Genomic DNA, 13,981 nt, shown 5'->3' on the forward strand with positions numbered 1-13,981 from the left:
AATTTAAGCTTACTGCCTATGATCATTTAGCATGTCTAGAACTCTACCCAGGAAAGTTCAAACAGCACAATAAAGTGAATTTCCAACATAAGTGAATTTATTCAGATTCACTATTCACAAAGTATCATGGCAGGATTACTGTCCCACACCACATGTACACCTCCATTTACCATATAAACAAACTTGTTAGATGGACAAGAAGGTAAGCAGGCTGCTTTCTAATAAGGTGCATACAGCAAGCAGCAGTACAGTAAATACAACAGAAGCAGCAGCAATGGTAGCCTGTAACCAAACTGGGTGCTCAAGAGCTGGTGTTCACAGAGCTATGGATTTGTCATTCCCTAGAAGACTGTTATTACCAGTGATCTAATTAATATAAGGAGTGCTGTGATGAGCTAAAGCCATGGGTCTGGCTCAAATCAAGGACACCCTCAGCCCCACAAACACATGCCTGGACACAGGCATTGGCTCCTATCACCCGGCGACCGGATAATAAGGTCCTTTGCCATCTCCACTGTGCCGAAGAGGGGGAAGAGTTTCTCGTCGAAGCTCTCGTTGTACGTGTAGATATGGGCGTGGCTCTCTGCATTGTAGAAGGACAGCTGGCCCTTGTCGTAATCCAGGTGGATGGCCACCCTGCGGGGGATGAGGCTGGCAGGCAGGGCTGTGAAGGGCACGGTCAGAGCCTTGAGCTCGGAGCCTCTCTCCAGTCGCAGGGTCAAGTAGCCTGTATGTGTATTGAGGGACTTGAAGCCCTTTCGCAGTGCCGATTCCTTGGCCACACCCAGGCGCCAATCCATTTCTCCCACGTCCGCCTCCCAGTAGCGGCGGCCCGAGCTGAAACCGTCTGCCGCCACCGCGCACCACCAGCCATCGAAGCGCTGGTGGTAGTTGGGAACATCTTGGCGGTCAGTGCCACAGCGCATGCGTTTCTCGTCATCTGAGATCAGCAGGTCCGGGTTGGCAGTGTCCAGGTCCAGGGTCACCTCCACTGTGGTTGGGCAAACAGGCTAGAAGTGACATTCTGTACATGGATCTTATGATTTAACTTCAGAGTTCATTGATGACTTACCTGCAGCCTTGGAGATCCAGTCCCATACTAGTAGTAAGGAAAAACATGCTTAATTTCACAATATAAATAAGGATGATGATAAAGATCATAATCACTTGTCTGACTTACCACTTTGAGGAATGTAAGGAATTGCACCTGAAAATAATAATTTAAAAATATAATGTACCTCATTTTAAAAATAGCATTTCAATTTTTTTCAAATAATTAATTTGAAAAAAGAGCAAAGAACAAGTCCACCTACCTATTTTCTGACTCTTCTGCTTCCAAATGAGCCACTGCTGGGGAATGTACTCCTGAAACACCAACAATTCAGTTAGAAACCTGTCATGTGAAAACAAACAGATTCACCTGCTGACCTCTGCCCCCTCTGTGTGTCTCGCACTCTCTTGTTGGTTCTTTTGCACCTTGTTCAGCTCTTTCAAAAGTAGGGCCCAGAAGACCAGCTCCATGGCAGACTGCAGAGTGGCCAAGTGACCTCGTCTCCACTGCTTCTCCAGATCCTCCAGTGCTGCCACCACCTGCTCCCCTGGCCACACACTCTGCTACGGAGAGAGGAAGAGAAAACGTGGGTGTAGGCTGACCCACACCAACCTCTGCCACAAAACATACAATGCAAATGCTGAACATTAAGCTGTATGCTCAGTCAATTCAAGCCCCTATGAGAAAAAAAACTGTCCTCTGTTTCAGGCAGAGATAAAGTAGGAGAGAAAATGTTTAATTTTGATCTTTAGACATGTTTACCTCTGGCTGTGCCCTCAGGTCCTTGGTCCAGTTAAAGATGAGCGTCTTTGCGCTCTCAACATTTTGCTCGCTGCTCAGAGCCAGCTCCTTCCAGTCACCCTTCTCTGGCCAGCCATCAGTCTGCACTGGCCTTTCCTGATGGGGCCACATTTCAATGCGAAGTTCATACACTTATATGCATGTTATTGACTAATATAATGTAGATGATAAGATGTTAATTCAAAATGGCTACTAGTCTACGATGGAAATGCACTTCAAGAAGTTCAGTTTACTTTTCATGTTGTGTTGTGTGGTCCTAAGTGAAGCTGTATAAGTGGCATGCCTACATATGTCTGTAGTGCTCTACCTTGCTCTCCAGCATGGAGGCCCACTCCAGTATGACAGCCCTGCAGGTGACTGAGGGCCAGATATCTTCAGAGCTGGCAATGTGCTCCAGCACTTCCGACCTCTTGGGTCCAACCAGGCACAGGATTGGATTAATATCACTGTTCATGGGTGATTTTATGCAGTACAATTCTTTTTCTCAAGGTACATTTTTCACTTTCACATCCATTTTGTGTCTATGACTGTTAAGGCTGTGTTCTGTAGTGTGTGGATGGTGTGTTGTGTATTACTCTACCTGGCACACTCTGCTCAGGTCTTTGGCCAGGCATACAATGAACTGCTGGTTGTCGTCCAGGAGCTCTCGCTTCTCATTTTTTGCTTTCTGGCGAGATTCCTGCTCACATGGATTCCGTGGGTTTCAGTGAAAAATACATAGTGTAGCAATAATGATTTAGCTAAGTAGCATACAGCAATGGTGAGAGGTGTATTCTGAGAAGCTAGTCTAATGCAGACCATCAATGTCACTCTGAAAGACTTTCTGTTTCTAACAAAGTTTCTAAACCTCATCATAATGCACCTCACGCCTGCGCCTCTTCTCTTTTCCTAAATTTCTACCCCTCAAACTCCCAGTCTGATTTGCAGTTATCAAACTAGTAACCAAAACCACCCAAAAAGACAGTTAATCAAGCTGTTATGCAATCTAAAAAACCACTGAAACTTGCACATACAGTGACATATCCCACACAATCATTCCTAACTCTGGGCTTTATTCTGTTGATTTTACTGTGACTGACTCCCTCAGCTTGTAAAATGTCTGAGTTACTTTGACATAGTTTAGGCATTGGTAGAAAAACTCTTCAGGTTTTTCAGGTACCTTAAACTTGACTGTGATGTTCTTAGCAGGCTCAACAAGGAACTGAAGACACTGCATCATCTTGGCAGCTCTGCACTGAAATAACCCCCCAAAAGCAAAACATGTCTGTTGTAATCATAAGGACACAGTAGCAATATATGTTAAGAAGTAATCTTTCTGAAGAACTCAAATGGAAGGTGATACATGATGCTTCATGTGTATTGTACAATAATAATTATACAATACCTTTCTTTAAGATTAGCAATTGATTTACAGTAATCTGCATGGACCTTTGTTTGTTTTGATACAATGATATGTCCATGGTTCCAGTCAGATAAACTGACAGAACCAAAAGATTAAAAAGGCTATTACAGGAATGGTTTTCAATCATTTGTCTTTTAATCACTAAACATTAAACAGACTTGCAATGCATGACTGCATCTCAGTCAAAACAATCAGAATAAAATTTTAAGGTCAACTTGCCCATATATGTCAGCTTTTTTCATGGTTTACATTAAATTAAACTGGTATTAGGCTTTTGGAGAGTAGAATAGTTATGTCCGAGGTAATACTAATAATAATAATTATGAAACACTTGTAGATTACAAAGTCCAAACTAAAATAGTTCATGATGTGTACCGGGGTGATTTGAAAGCCCTAATACATAAAAATATTATGGTTAATTATTAAATGGGAATAAATTAAATTAATTAAATTAATACATTAAATGGGAAATGGTTAGTGAAAAAGGGATTATTAAAAGATGCAGTTAGGCTTAAACTTAAGAAATTAATTTGCATGAAACTTCATAAATAACATTATTTACAAACTTTTCCCCCATTGGTGCATATTCATTAATATAAGATAAAGCCTCAAGCATGTTCATTTCACCTTCCTATGAAGTGCTAGGTAGTCAATGGCTTCATTAATGTATAGGCGTATGACTTTAGGATTTTGGGTCATTTGAGGTCAGTCTGTACCCATTAAAATTTTAAGATGGGGGCTTAAAAGTCTTACGGAGGCAAGACTGCAAACCCTGTTGTCATCACTTGGCAGTCTGCACTTGATCTGAGACAGCATGGCACTCTGCAGAGGACTAGCCCAGTAGGTTTAAAAAAAAACTGTCTGAAGGCCTATCAGAGTACCTGAGATAATGAGGGAGGAATTAATTTATCACACCAGTGCAGAACAACTCTGCTCAGTTTTATCTCCACTCTAAATAATGTAAAATTACATGCAGAGTTGAAAACATTTTACTCTTTCAAAAAAGAAAATGAGTAAAATGCAGCATCTGCTTTCTACTATGCATTAAAAATGACAAATAACTATTTTTAAATCAACTTAATGAACAGACATGAAAAATGAGATCATATGCAGCTGAAAATATGCAGCTTCTTATATATCATGAAATTGCTACAGCCTAGCTAAAAATACTATTGATATTTATGGATAATAACTTTTAGACAACCATTTTACAGCTACCACGACATTTTAGGAAACGCAAGTAATTGATCTAATTGATTATACCCTCTACCTACCTCTGAGGTGACCCAGTTCAATCCGTCCGGACAGGCAATCGAACAATAAAAATGGAATATGACACTGCGCCACAGCTCAGGAGCCAACATGTATATGGATGAGCCAGTGCCCTTGAACGACATTGCAACGTCTATCGCCCCCCAGGTATTCCGCGTGACATCTCATTGTCACATATGTAAACAGTGCCGTGTTATTTTGGCATGTGTCGAAAAAAATAATACTGCTGCTTTTCTCCGTAAAAATGAACAGAAATTGCAGAAACATTTTGGCATGGCTTATACACAAGACTTTATGCATATAATGTCCTACCTGTAAAGCTGTTCTTTATCCTAAGGTTTAAATCAGACGTCGACAGTACAACTGGTCAGCTGTGCAACTGACAGCGAGCACTGCGGTGAATACTTGACCTTGTTTACATACAGACGCTTCAGTCAGCCGAACATGATTCGGATATTTCCGGATGCAGCGCTCGACGTGGCGGGTAGAGTATCACGCCATGTTTGTTGGGGCTGTACGGGACATTTATACGTGGGTTGTCACAACATTTTAATCGTATTATTTAATTTATGTATTATTTTTGTTGTTGTTGTTGTTGTTGTTGTTGTTATGAAATATTGCTATGTCTCAGTCCTACAGCCTATTGTGTATTATGTCAAATTGCTTGCTTAAACTTCATTGTGATATGACATTTGTAATTAACATAAAAGATTTACTAAAGTATTACACTGATAACTGTAAAATAAACAACACCTGTTAGTATTAGCTAACGCCACTGCTAATATATGTGAATAGGCTATATTATGTCCACAGTATTTTGTCCATAGTGGAGGGCCAGAGAATAAATCAAACAAAGAACTACCATTATTTTCATCATTGCCTTTTCTCCAGTTATTAGAGATCCTTAAACAAGGCAGCTAATCCAAAGGAGCCCTTTTCTGTTTAGGTGCTCTGAACCAGCTCTGAACCAGCCTCTGGACACTAATGAGGTGTCAGAACTGAGCAGCCTCTCCCCACGGCTCTTCACTTTAATGGGTCATGTCCTAGAAGATCAATGACCTGAGCTGGATTGGTGCACTAAGAGGGAAGGTTTAAGAGATTACCAAACTGTGACGTTCCCTGTGTCTTCATTTAGGCCAGAGCTGACACATGTCATTCCCACAGCTATGCCCCTCACCCTGAGGGCTAGCACCAGCTGTGCTGTTCATCAGTAGTGGCATACAGCTCTTTGCTACTTGTCTCTCATTAGGACACCAACCAGATCAGGACAATGGACGCCTGAAGAGCTCTGCTGGAAACATGGCTTCAGTACTTGAGAACTTATTTTGAAGGCAGATAGCCAGCCTGAATCAAGAGGCTGCTTCTGCATATGCCCGCCAGGAGTCGTGATTTGACAAACGCTGACTCAGCACCCCACCCCCAACCCCCTGTGACAGAGAAGCAGCAGACCTCAGAAAGGGGAGGTTTAAGGTGAGTTAAGGGTAATGCCACAACACATTGCAACTCTCCACAAATCACACCTGTACCATTCGTACCGCACCACATTAACTCTTACTTTGACAAGATATGATGTACATAAGTACTACAAATATTAATAGATAAGTAAATTACATATTAATAACTAACATGCGATCACCTTTCACAGTTGTCATTATTTAAGACGTTGTGCTAGATTTACGGCATTTAGCTGATGGTTTTATCCAAAGCAACTTACAACCATAGCTGAGTAGAACTTGAACAACTGACAGTTAAGGGTCTTGCTCAGGAGCCCAACAGTTTCAACTTGGCAGGGGTGGGGCTTGAACTGGCAACCTTCCGATTACAAGTTGAGTACCTTAAACACTTATACTACTGACCCCCCATTCCACTCATTCAAATGCCATCCCACTCATTCCCTGCCCATGGGCATTCAAATTTGTTGAAAATGGATTTTTGCAAATGAGAAACTATTTGTGAATGCAAAGCAAAGCCAACCCATACCAAACTCTAGGTACACTGCTCAACAAAATTGTCATCAAATCTGTGCATATATTTAGGGATGTTAATTAACACAAACTCAGACACACACAACAAGATTTAGTAGGGCAGCTTTAACCTCGGCATGATTCAGTTAAGGAGGGCCCACTGTTTTAATCCAGATTCACATGAGCAGTAGCTTGTTTCCTTTTTTGTTTCTCAGACTAAAATTCTCAGACTAAAATCCTAATCCCCTGATTCGAAACATAATTTCTGAAAGGCTGCTGTCACGGTACCTAAAATATGGTCTGAGAGATCACAGATCAGAAATTCATACTTTATTTAGGGAAATGTTTGTACAAGTTCTCATTTCCTGAAATTGTACAGTTCTTTGATGCACACACTAGTGTACGTGTCATGCTGAGGCATCAGAATTTATAATCAGAAAACATGAGACAATTTCCAAGAGTCAGAAAAATATAAAAGAGGATAACAGCAATGATTCCCAGTTTGTGCTGGTAAATTTCAGACAATGAAAGACAAAATGTAAAAAAAAAATATAATAAAAAAAAAAAAAATAAAATATTAAGTGGCTCTTTGGTGTGAGATGAACCTGCCATCTCAGGTAGTCTCAAGATCACTCTTTACCTCTAGTACATAAAGTCTGTATGTTCCCTGAGATTGCATAGTGATTCAGAGTTAAGCCACATATATCAAGTTAAGCCACATATATCAAGCTGCATTGCGGCTGTTTGCTATTTACACAGCTTTCTTGTTATGTAGTTTTCTGCACATGCCCAGTGCAGAAACGCTACAGTCAAATCCCATGTTTTTCCTGCCCTGGTGTGAAGAGTCATTCGTAAACAAAGCTCCAGTCAGTAGGATGTGCTTCTAACACATGGAAGGTGTGCTTCAGACTTCTGTGTGAGTTGCATAAGGCCTGCATAATGACACCAGTCTCCTCATGGCTCTCGGTTTGCTTTACTCCTTTGGCCTTTGAAAAAAAAAAACAATTGGAGTGGAGGTTACAGTGGAATCTGACTTTGCTCTGCCAGTGTGCCCTGGTGATAGTATATCCAAACTGTGGCTTAATCTGGTTGAGGGGTGTTGTGGGTACCAGGTGAAGCTGTGCTCTGAGGTAGTGCCTCATATAGAGGTAAGGTATCCACAGGAGGCTGAAGGTTCAAAAGAGCATGTGGCACAGCTACCGATGACATGGTGTCAAATGGAATGTCGAGGGACTGAACAGATTGGCGAATGCTCTCCTCGTATGTGGGAGGAGGCTGCAATGAGAAACAGACATGATGAGAAGAGGTTAATCTCTAAAATCCAAAATATATTCGTAAATCTACTCCACCAAAGTAGATTTGTTCCCTTGATGTTATGAAATTTTCAGTCATTTCACTGAAGTTTGCTTTTTGTAAAGGCATTCATGAATTATTTAAAGGATTATGTATATAATTTGCCCAAGGCAGGCAAATTTCTTATTGCTGCTGCCATTATAGAGACCTAATGTGACCTACTATGTCTTCAAATGTAAAAACTTGCTGTAACGCATTCTGCAAGTATTTACATAACAGATTTGCTTAGCTACAATGCTCTCACTTCTTGGCTCCTGCATCATCATGCAGCTGCTCTCAGAGTCTGTCTCTCAGAGAGGTCTCTCTCTCTCTCTCTCTCTCTCTCTCTCTCACTCTCTATTGGGTCTCTCTCTCTCTCTCTCTCTCTCTCTCTCTCTCAGCTGGGCCAGGTTATCTTTTAATACCTCTTATCTAGTAGCCCCAAGCCTACTCTCAAGGCATGTAACAAGGCAGTGCTCATTTCTGGAGTGTAACCTGCAGTCCATGTTCTTGGAACGGACAACATAATTAGGCTAAAGTAATATCCCTTGGTGTGTGAGGGAAACGTCCCGTGAGTGACAGAATGAGGGGGCGGAAGGGTCCACCCACTGACAGGGTCACAGGGAGGAGAGAAAGAGAGAAAAGGACAATAAGCTGCATTCTCCTCTGCTGTTTACTTTTCAGGAGGCTGGCTTTAATTGTGCTTGACAGGCCTTTTTTTCTCCATTAGTTTGTGTGCTCGTGTGTAACTCCTGGCTCATACAGCACACCACAAAATCAACATCAAAGGGCATTGAAATTAACATCCTGTGTGTCATGGCAACAGCGCAGGTGAGGGGTTAGAGCTGCTATTTGTGTGTGAAGATCACACTGTGCTGTCACGCTCCTATGAGTGCTGCGAAACCGAGCAGAATTTACACACCAATTCATTCTTATTTACTACAGTTATAGAGCAGATGGGACCGCTAACTCTGGGCCAGCATTAGGACACAACCACAAGTGATTTGATTATCATAACTGACCCTGGAGGTGAAATGTGCTGAATAACACCTAATCCAGTTGCCATTCCAAAGGGACTCACCTCTGTTGTCATGGGTCCGTTCAGGCCGAAGCGGTCAGCTATCATCATGTGGATCTGCCGCTGCCGGTCCTTTTTGCGCACACTCTCATAGGAGGGTAGACGGGGCAGGGGAGGGTCCAGGTCTGGGAGGCGGTACATGCTGGGCAGGCCAACATAGAACAACTGCCCTGACTGATGAATGGATGAAGAGTTGTGATTGGAGGATGAAGGATATTGACCAGTGGGCAATATGATCATTAGAAATGCAACCACATCAATTATTCTAATATTATCTTATTCACCACAATTTCTAAACATGCCAGTATGTGAAGGGGAGATAGATTTCTTTTAAAGATACCTGAGTGTTTGAGTTGTCATGCCTCGTGGTATGAGGCAGTTCAGCACAAGGTGAGCCCACCAGAGTTTGTCTGCTGCTGTAATACTGAGAAGGGGCCTCCTGTAGAAAGGTTATTAGCATAACTTTAGACAGGCTAACTCTTTTGAAGAAAAAGTACACCACAGAAATCACTGACACAGTATTTAAAGGGCTGCTATATTCATTCGCTGTCAGGCAACAAGAAGACACAGATATGAAATCATGTCCTCTTTTGTGAATTGTCATCAAGTCCTTCCCTGTCCTCACTTCTACAATGTTCAACCCAGACCTTTAGCCAGCCATAAATTATAATGCCATTTAGAGGACCTCCAAATGACTTCCTTGTGGCCACCCGTCCTCATCCCAAACAAGATTATGGCAGGGCACCACTGTATGACCCCGGGGAATTCTGCTGGCCCAGCCGGACACTAGGTGATTACCCTGTACCTAAATGGGAGTCTTTGTGTCCAAAGACAATGCAGTGTCTTACTGTGTCATCCAGGCCCTCAGTAGCCCTCCCCAGAAACTGGCCATTTAAAAGCCTCTTTCTGTTCCTCTCTTGTTCCTCCAGCAGGTACCACTTAATGAGCGTGCTTCGCTTTTACGGCCCCGTATGTCACCAGTGCAGCAGTACAGCACAGTCGTTTGTCAGTTGAGGTGACATGCATGCATGTGAGAGGTGGTGTGAGGTGAAGCGTCTCTTATAGTGTGAGCTCTACTTTCAGTGGGACCTCCTACAGTGCTGGCTTAAGAGATGGTAACAGGGGCTGGTCTGCACTTCTGCAGTCTATAAAACTTGTATAGAGCTGCGTGACAGGGACAGGGCATGTGACGTCATTCACTGTGACACGCTTTGACCTTTTCCACCACCCCTCCTGACAAGGATAGAAGGAAACAAGGTGGCGTTTGGCAAAGGCAAGGTCAGGGGTCACCTTCTCCTCGTTGGTTCACACTTTCAAGAGTCTTGGCTGTTCTAAAAAAAAAAGAGAGAAAGAGAGAGACACCCTTTTGTTTGGCCCCTAATTCAGGCAGTGTGAAAAAGCACAAGCGTGTAAAATCAGGGCTGAAGTCGGGGGAGGACTTTTTCGGTGGTGTGCCTTTTTCAGTGCCCGATTTAAAGTAAAGCTTTTGTCTCTTCATACCTCCCCCCACAACTACAGGAGGGTCTAACTGCAATTCATGGGAAAAGTGCTTTAGAATAGGGGAGGTATAAGTTTGCGACAAAAAAGAAAAAAGTGAAGTCGCCTGACTAAGAGTAAGCATTTCCAAAAGGGTCCTTATGATTATGATTACAGTATTATGAGTTAATTTTTTTTTCATTATGAGTTTACAGCCATTATTGAGGATGGCCTGACAAGAGTTGTAGGGACCAAAATGTGCTTAGAACAGCAACCTGTGTTTCTTCCTGACATGACATTAGCATCTGCCCATTCATTCCAGAGCTAAATATATAGCAGGAGGTGGCCATGTTTTTCCTTTAGATTAGAGGAAGACTAGGGGAGCCTCAATTCTGCCCTACTAAGATAAACACTGGGTCCCTCCTGGGAGCCTGGTAAGATTGACACAAAGCAGGAAGAGGAAACACTGATAATGTTATTGCTCGACTGTGAACTGTGACAGCAGGGACATTTCCAGCCCAATAACATCAAGAATTAAAGTTACCTTTTGATAATGATCTGGGACGAGTTTCCTCTAATCAGATTATAACTGTAAACTGGCCTCAAACCATTGAAAAGGGCGAAACTTCAACCAGCATATGCTAAAGGCCAAGCGAGGAGAAAAAATATCCTTATATTCAAACATTTAAAAGGAACTGTAATCTATTATGTTTTATATCTAACTCTTTTTCAGACCTTGTTTTAGCATATTCCTGCACTGTACAGTGCACTGATTTCCCACTGCCAGCAAAGTGGATTTGAATCTTTAGACAATTATCAAGAAATTCATGAATTGATGCTTTAAAGCGGAAAACAGTGGGAATACTGCGGAGTAAGAAAAACTGGTCTGTAAAATACTGTTAAAAGAAAAAGTCATAAAGCAAGAAACTAAGCATGAAAGGAAAGAAAGAAACCAACACAAAAACAGATAAACACACATATATAACAGAAATATACATTTTTGTTCTACATCACATACTGAAGATATATGTTTATTACACACTGGTAAGATTGGACAATGTTACTTAACACCCAGTTCTGGACTCATTGAGAGTTTCTACACTATTCACACCGCTCTAGGGTCAGATAACCCAACTCTGTTGGACCATCTGTGAGCCCAAGCAGGGCAGAAGAGGTCAGTCAGAACACCAGTACCCAGCAGCATGCTGGGAGTTTCCCTCCTCCACACTTATGGATCTGATTACCCTGTAATGTTTGCCAAGATACAGTATGCTGCTAGTGAACAGACCAATGGGAACAATCAAGCCATTATATCCTGCTTAGTGGAGGATATTTATTTGTGGAGATAACACGTGACATTGACAGCCATGACATATTACTTTCTCCTGCACAGTTCCATTGTGTGTGTAGGGGATGGTGGTGGCAGTAATAGATAATGGTGTAGCTGGAACTATTCGAGAATTGTGCTTCTGGCATCACCAAAAGGTTTGTTATATTTTATGAAAACACAAAAATATTTATTGAGAAAATTCCTTATATTCAGTCTTGTGTAAAAATAGTTATAATAGATTAGATGTATCTGATGTTACACAACTACATATCTAAGTCAAAACATTTGGAATAGTTCCTAAAAACAACTAGAGCAGGGATGTCTCCAACATAACTTTGAAAATGTAATCCACATAATGTTTGTACTGATGCACAAGACAGTTTTTGATCAAACTAAAGGAGTAAATCTTCCTTTAACAAAACAACTCAAAATAAGCCTGACTGGGCTTCTTCACTCTTTTGGACTCTCTTGATTGTGGTTTGAGGATGAAATGTGAGCGAGTGTGAGTAAGAGGAGATGAGTCTTACTAAATCTCCACGTGAGTCCTGATAAGCCCTGACTTTGCAGCAGAGAGGGTCCTTCCGGTAAAGGAGAGACAGCAGCAGCACAATCACCACAAAAAACACCAGACAAGAAACTGAGTGGGGGAAAGAAAGGGACCTCATCAATCAGAGTTAACCATGCTTTTGATGCTTGTGTTAACTGCCATTAATCAGATTATTTGCCAACCTACTGAATGCTAAACAGAAAGGAATAATTTACATACACATTAATAGTATTAGTTATTAAGAAGCAGTAATGTTAGGCAGTTATTGGTCAACCATGTCTATAAAAATACAATAAGCTCATTTTATTGCACTGAATGTAATAATATGTCATCTATATATAGCAGCCTACTAAACATATAACTTATAGTGTAATTAAACAACAACAGCAACAACAACAAGAAACACGTACAGTCCTTATAATGAGACTTTAAAAGAAAGTTAAAATAGTCCAGTCGTTAGAATTATGCTTGGCAGATGAAAAAAAGGTTATAATATCCTACAAATTATATTGTGAATAGCGCGCAAGACTTTCACTTACATGAAGCCACAATGATTGTCAATTGATCCGTGGGGAAAAGTGCAGAGGAGTCTGTTGGAGAAACGGCGGTGGACATCTCCGAAAATGTAAGGTTCTTTAAAATGCCTCGACCCTTTTATGGTAATTAATCATTAAAGTCGGGTTTCAGTTTCTCTATTTCTCCATCTCAGACCGAATAGTGTGAGCCCAAAAAACTTCTTGTTGTTACGTTGCATGTCAGTCACGACTCTCTGGCGATTTTTTTAAACGGCCGTGACGTCGGTATTGGGCAGATTTTGGCATACCCTGAGCGGACGCGCAGTGAGCATGAAAACATTCAGAAGTCCAGCTTTTGAGTACAGTTTTGTTAACCTTAAAATGTCTGATTCCATTTTACAAACTTAAAATTTGAAAATCCACTCTTATAGCAGATGGAGCAGCACGACCCAGTGCGGTTGCTGATGCCACTGGAAAAAGCGTAGTTGTGTGGCATTCCTCTAACGTTTACTGGTTGTCCTGGAGATGAGAGTACTTTGTGCTTTTCAAGTGGGCCGCCTGTTGGCAGATAAATAAATCGCGGTTTTGCTGTGAAATGTTTGATTGAGAGTGGATGACTCCACAGGAAGGGAACCCATTTTTAATGTGCTTTGCCTTTTCCCAAAGTTTTGTGATAGCCTACCAAGTAAAGTTGTGTGATGACAACATAATATCCTTACTGCGGAAAGTTATGCCTTCTTAAGCTTTCCTGAGCAGATATATTTAGGCCTATAGATATGATCAATTTTTAACGACAATTGTTTAGCTAATTTCTTTTTCTTGTAAACACTAATTAAAAATCATTAGACACTGATTTTAATAGATGTTTTAAATGCGGAAAGTATTGTTTTATGAATGCATTGTGTCAGCTGTAGCCTCATAAAAAATAATATCGTGGTAAATATCACGTAGGTTAACGTAAAACGGTTTCCTAGTATAGTATAATTATAATTTTTATCATATTGCCCAACACTGATTCCAAACCTCTTATTCAACAAAACAGCAACACTAATCTGTGAGAAGGTCGCACGTTTTCTCTAACATATGTGAGATATTCTGCTCCATTAGGATACATGATCACTGGTGACCTCATTACGGAGTGTATGAACATACATGGAGGAGACTGCATACCCCATTACCCCACACGGCAGAACTATAATTCAGTCTGGTAAAC

General features: G+C 41.3%; 2 protein-coding genes across 4 annotated transcripts; both read right to left on the reverse strand.

Annotated features, from left to right (window-relative positions):
• Nucleotides 1-75: 75 nt before the first annotated feature.
• Nucleotides 76-4,988, reverse strand: si:ch211-120g10.1 (butyrophilin subfamily 3 member A3). Of its 3 annotated transcripts, XM_081711056.1 has the most exons (11): nucleotides 4,839-4,948; nucleotides 4,008-4,135; nucleotides 3,012-3,086; nucleotides 2,433-2,531; nucleotides 2,160-2,261; nucleotides 1,814-1,948; nucleotides 1,477-1,614; nucleotides 1,314-1,365; nucleotides 1,181-1,207; nucleotides 1,073-1,099; nucleotides 76-991 (listed from the first exon to the last, which is right to left on the reverse strand). In XM_081711056.1, exons 2-11 carry the CDS (start codon nucleotides 4,068-4,070, stop codon nucleotides 432-434), a joined length of 1,278 nt encoding a protein of 425 aa, XP_081567182.1. In that variant the 5' UTR covers nucleotides 4,071-4,135; nucleotides 4,839-4,948; the 3' UTR covers nucleotides 76-431. The 3 variants fall into 3 exon arrangements, with proteins under 3 accessions (XP_081567182.1, XP_026862424.2, XP_026862425.2); XM_027006623.3 differs by lacking the exon at nucleotides 4,008-4,135 and having other exon boundaries at nucleotides 4,839-4,988; XM_027006624.3 differs by lacking the exon at nucleotides 4,008-4,135 and having other exon boundaries at nucleotides 3,012-3,081; nucleotides 4,839-4,952.
• Nucleotides 4,989-6,805: 1,817 nt separating this feature from the next.
• Nucleotides 6,806-13,261, reverse strand: si:ch73-364h19.1 (uncharacterized). The gene is made up of 6 exons (XM_027006626.3): nucleotides 12,793-13,261; nucleotides 12,234-12,343; nucleotides 9,241-9,339; nucleotides 8,904-9,074; nucleotides 7,600-7,765; nucleotides 6,806-7,476 (listed from the first exon to the last, which is right to left on the reverse strand). Exons 1-6 carry the CDS (start codon nucleotides 12,866-12,868, stop codon nucleotides 7,445-7,447), a joined length of 654 nt encoding a protein of 217 aa, XP_026862427.2. The 5' UTR covers nucleotides 12,869-13,261; the 3' UTR covers nucleotides 6,806-7,444.
• Between the last annotated feature and the right edge of the window lie 720 nt (nucleotides 13,262-13,981).

This window comes from Electrophorus electricus, chromosome 3 (genome assembly GCF_041902795.1).
Source record: "Electrophorus electricus isolate QZ-2024a chromosome 3, ASM4190279v1, whole genome shotgun sequence".
Taxonomy (NCBI): domain Eukaryota; kingdom Metazoa; phylum Chordata; class Actinopteri; order Gymnotiformes; family Gymnotidae; genus Electrophorus; species Electrophorus electricus.

Bases quoted from the DNA above. Each gene is read 5' to 3' on its own strand.
- si:ch211-120g10.1 (XM_081711056.1), bottom strand. From the start codon at position 4,070: ATGCTGTCTCAGATCAAGTGCAGACTGCCAAGTGATGACAACAGGGTT. The intron at 2,532-3,011 runs GTACCTGAAAAA...CCATGTGAGCAG, and splicing joins ACATCACAGTCAAGTTTAAG to GAATCTCGCCAGAAAGCAAA. The intron at 1,615-1,813 runs GTAAACATGTCT...CTCTCTCCGTAG, and splicing joins ACCTGAGGGCACAGCCAGAG to CAGAGTGTGTGGCCAGGGGA.
- si:ch73-364h19.1 (XM_027006626.3), bottom strand. From the start codon at position 12,868: ATGTCCACCGCCGTTTCTCCAACAGACTCCTCTGCACTTTTCCCCACG. The intron at 9,075-9,240 runs GTATCTTTAAAA...TCCATTCATCAG, and splicing joins ATGACAACTCAAACACTCAG to TCAGGGCAGTTGTTCTATGT. The intron at 7,766-8,903 runs GTGAGTCCCTTT...TTCTCATTGCAG, and splicing joins ACGGACCCATGACAACAGAG to CCTCCTCCCACATACGAGGA.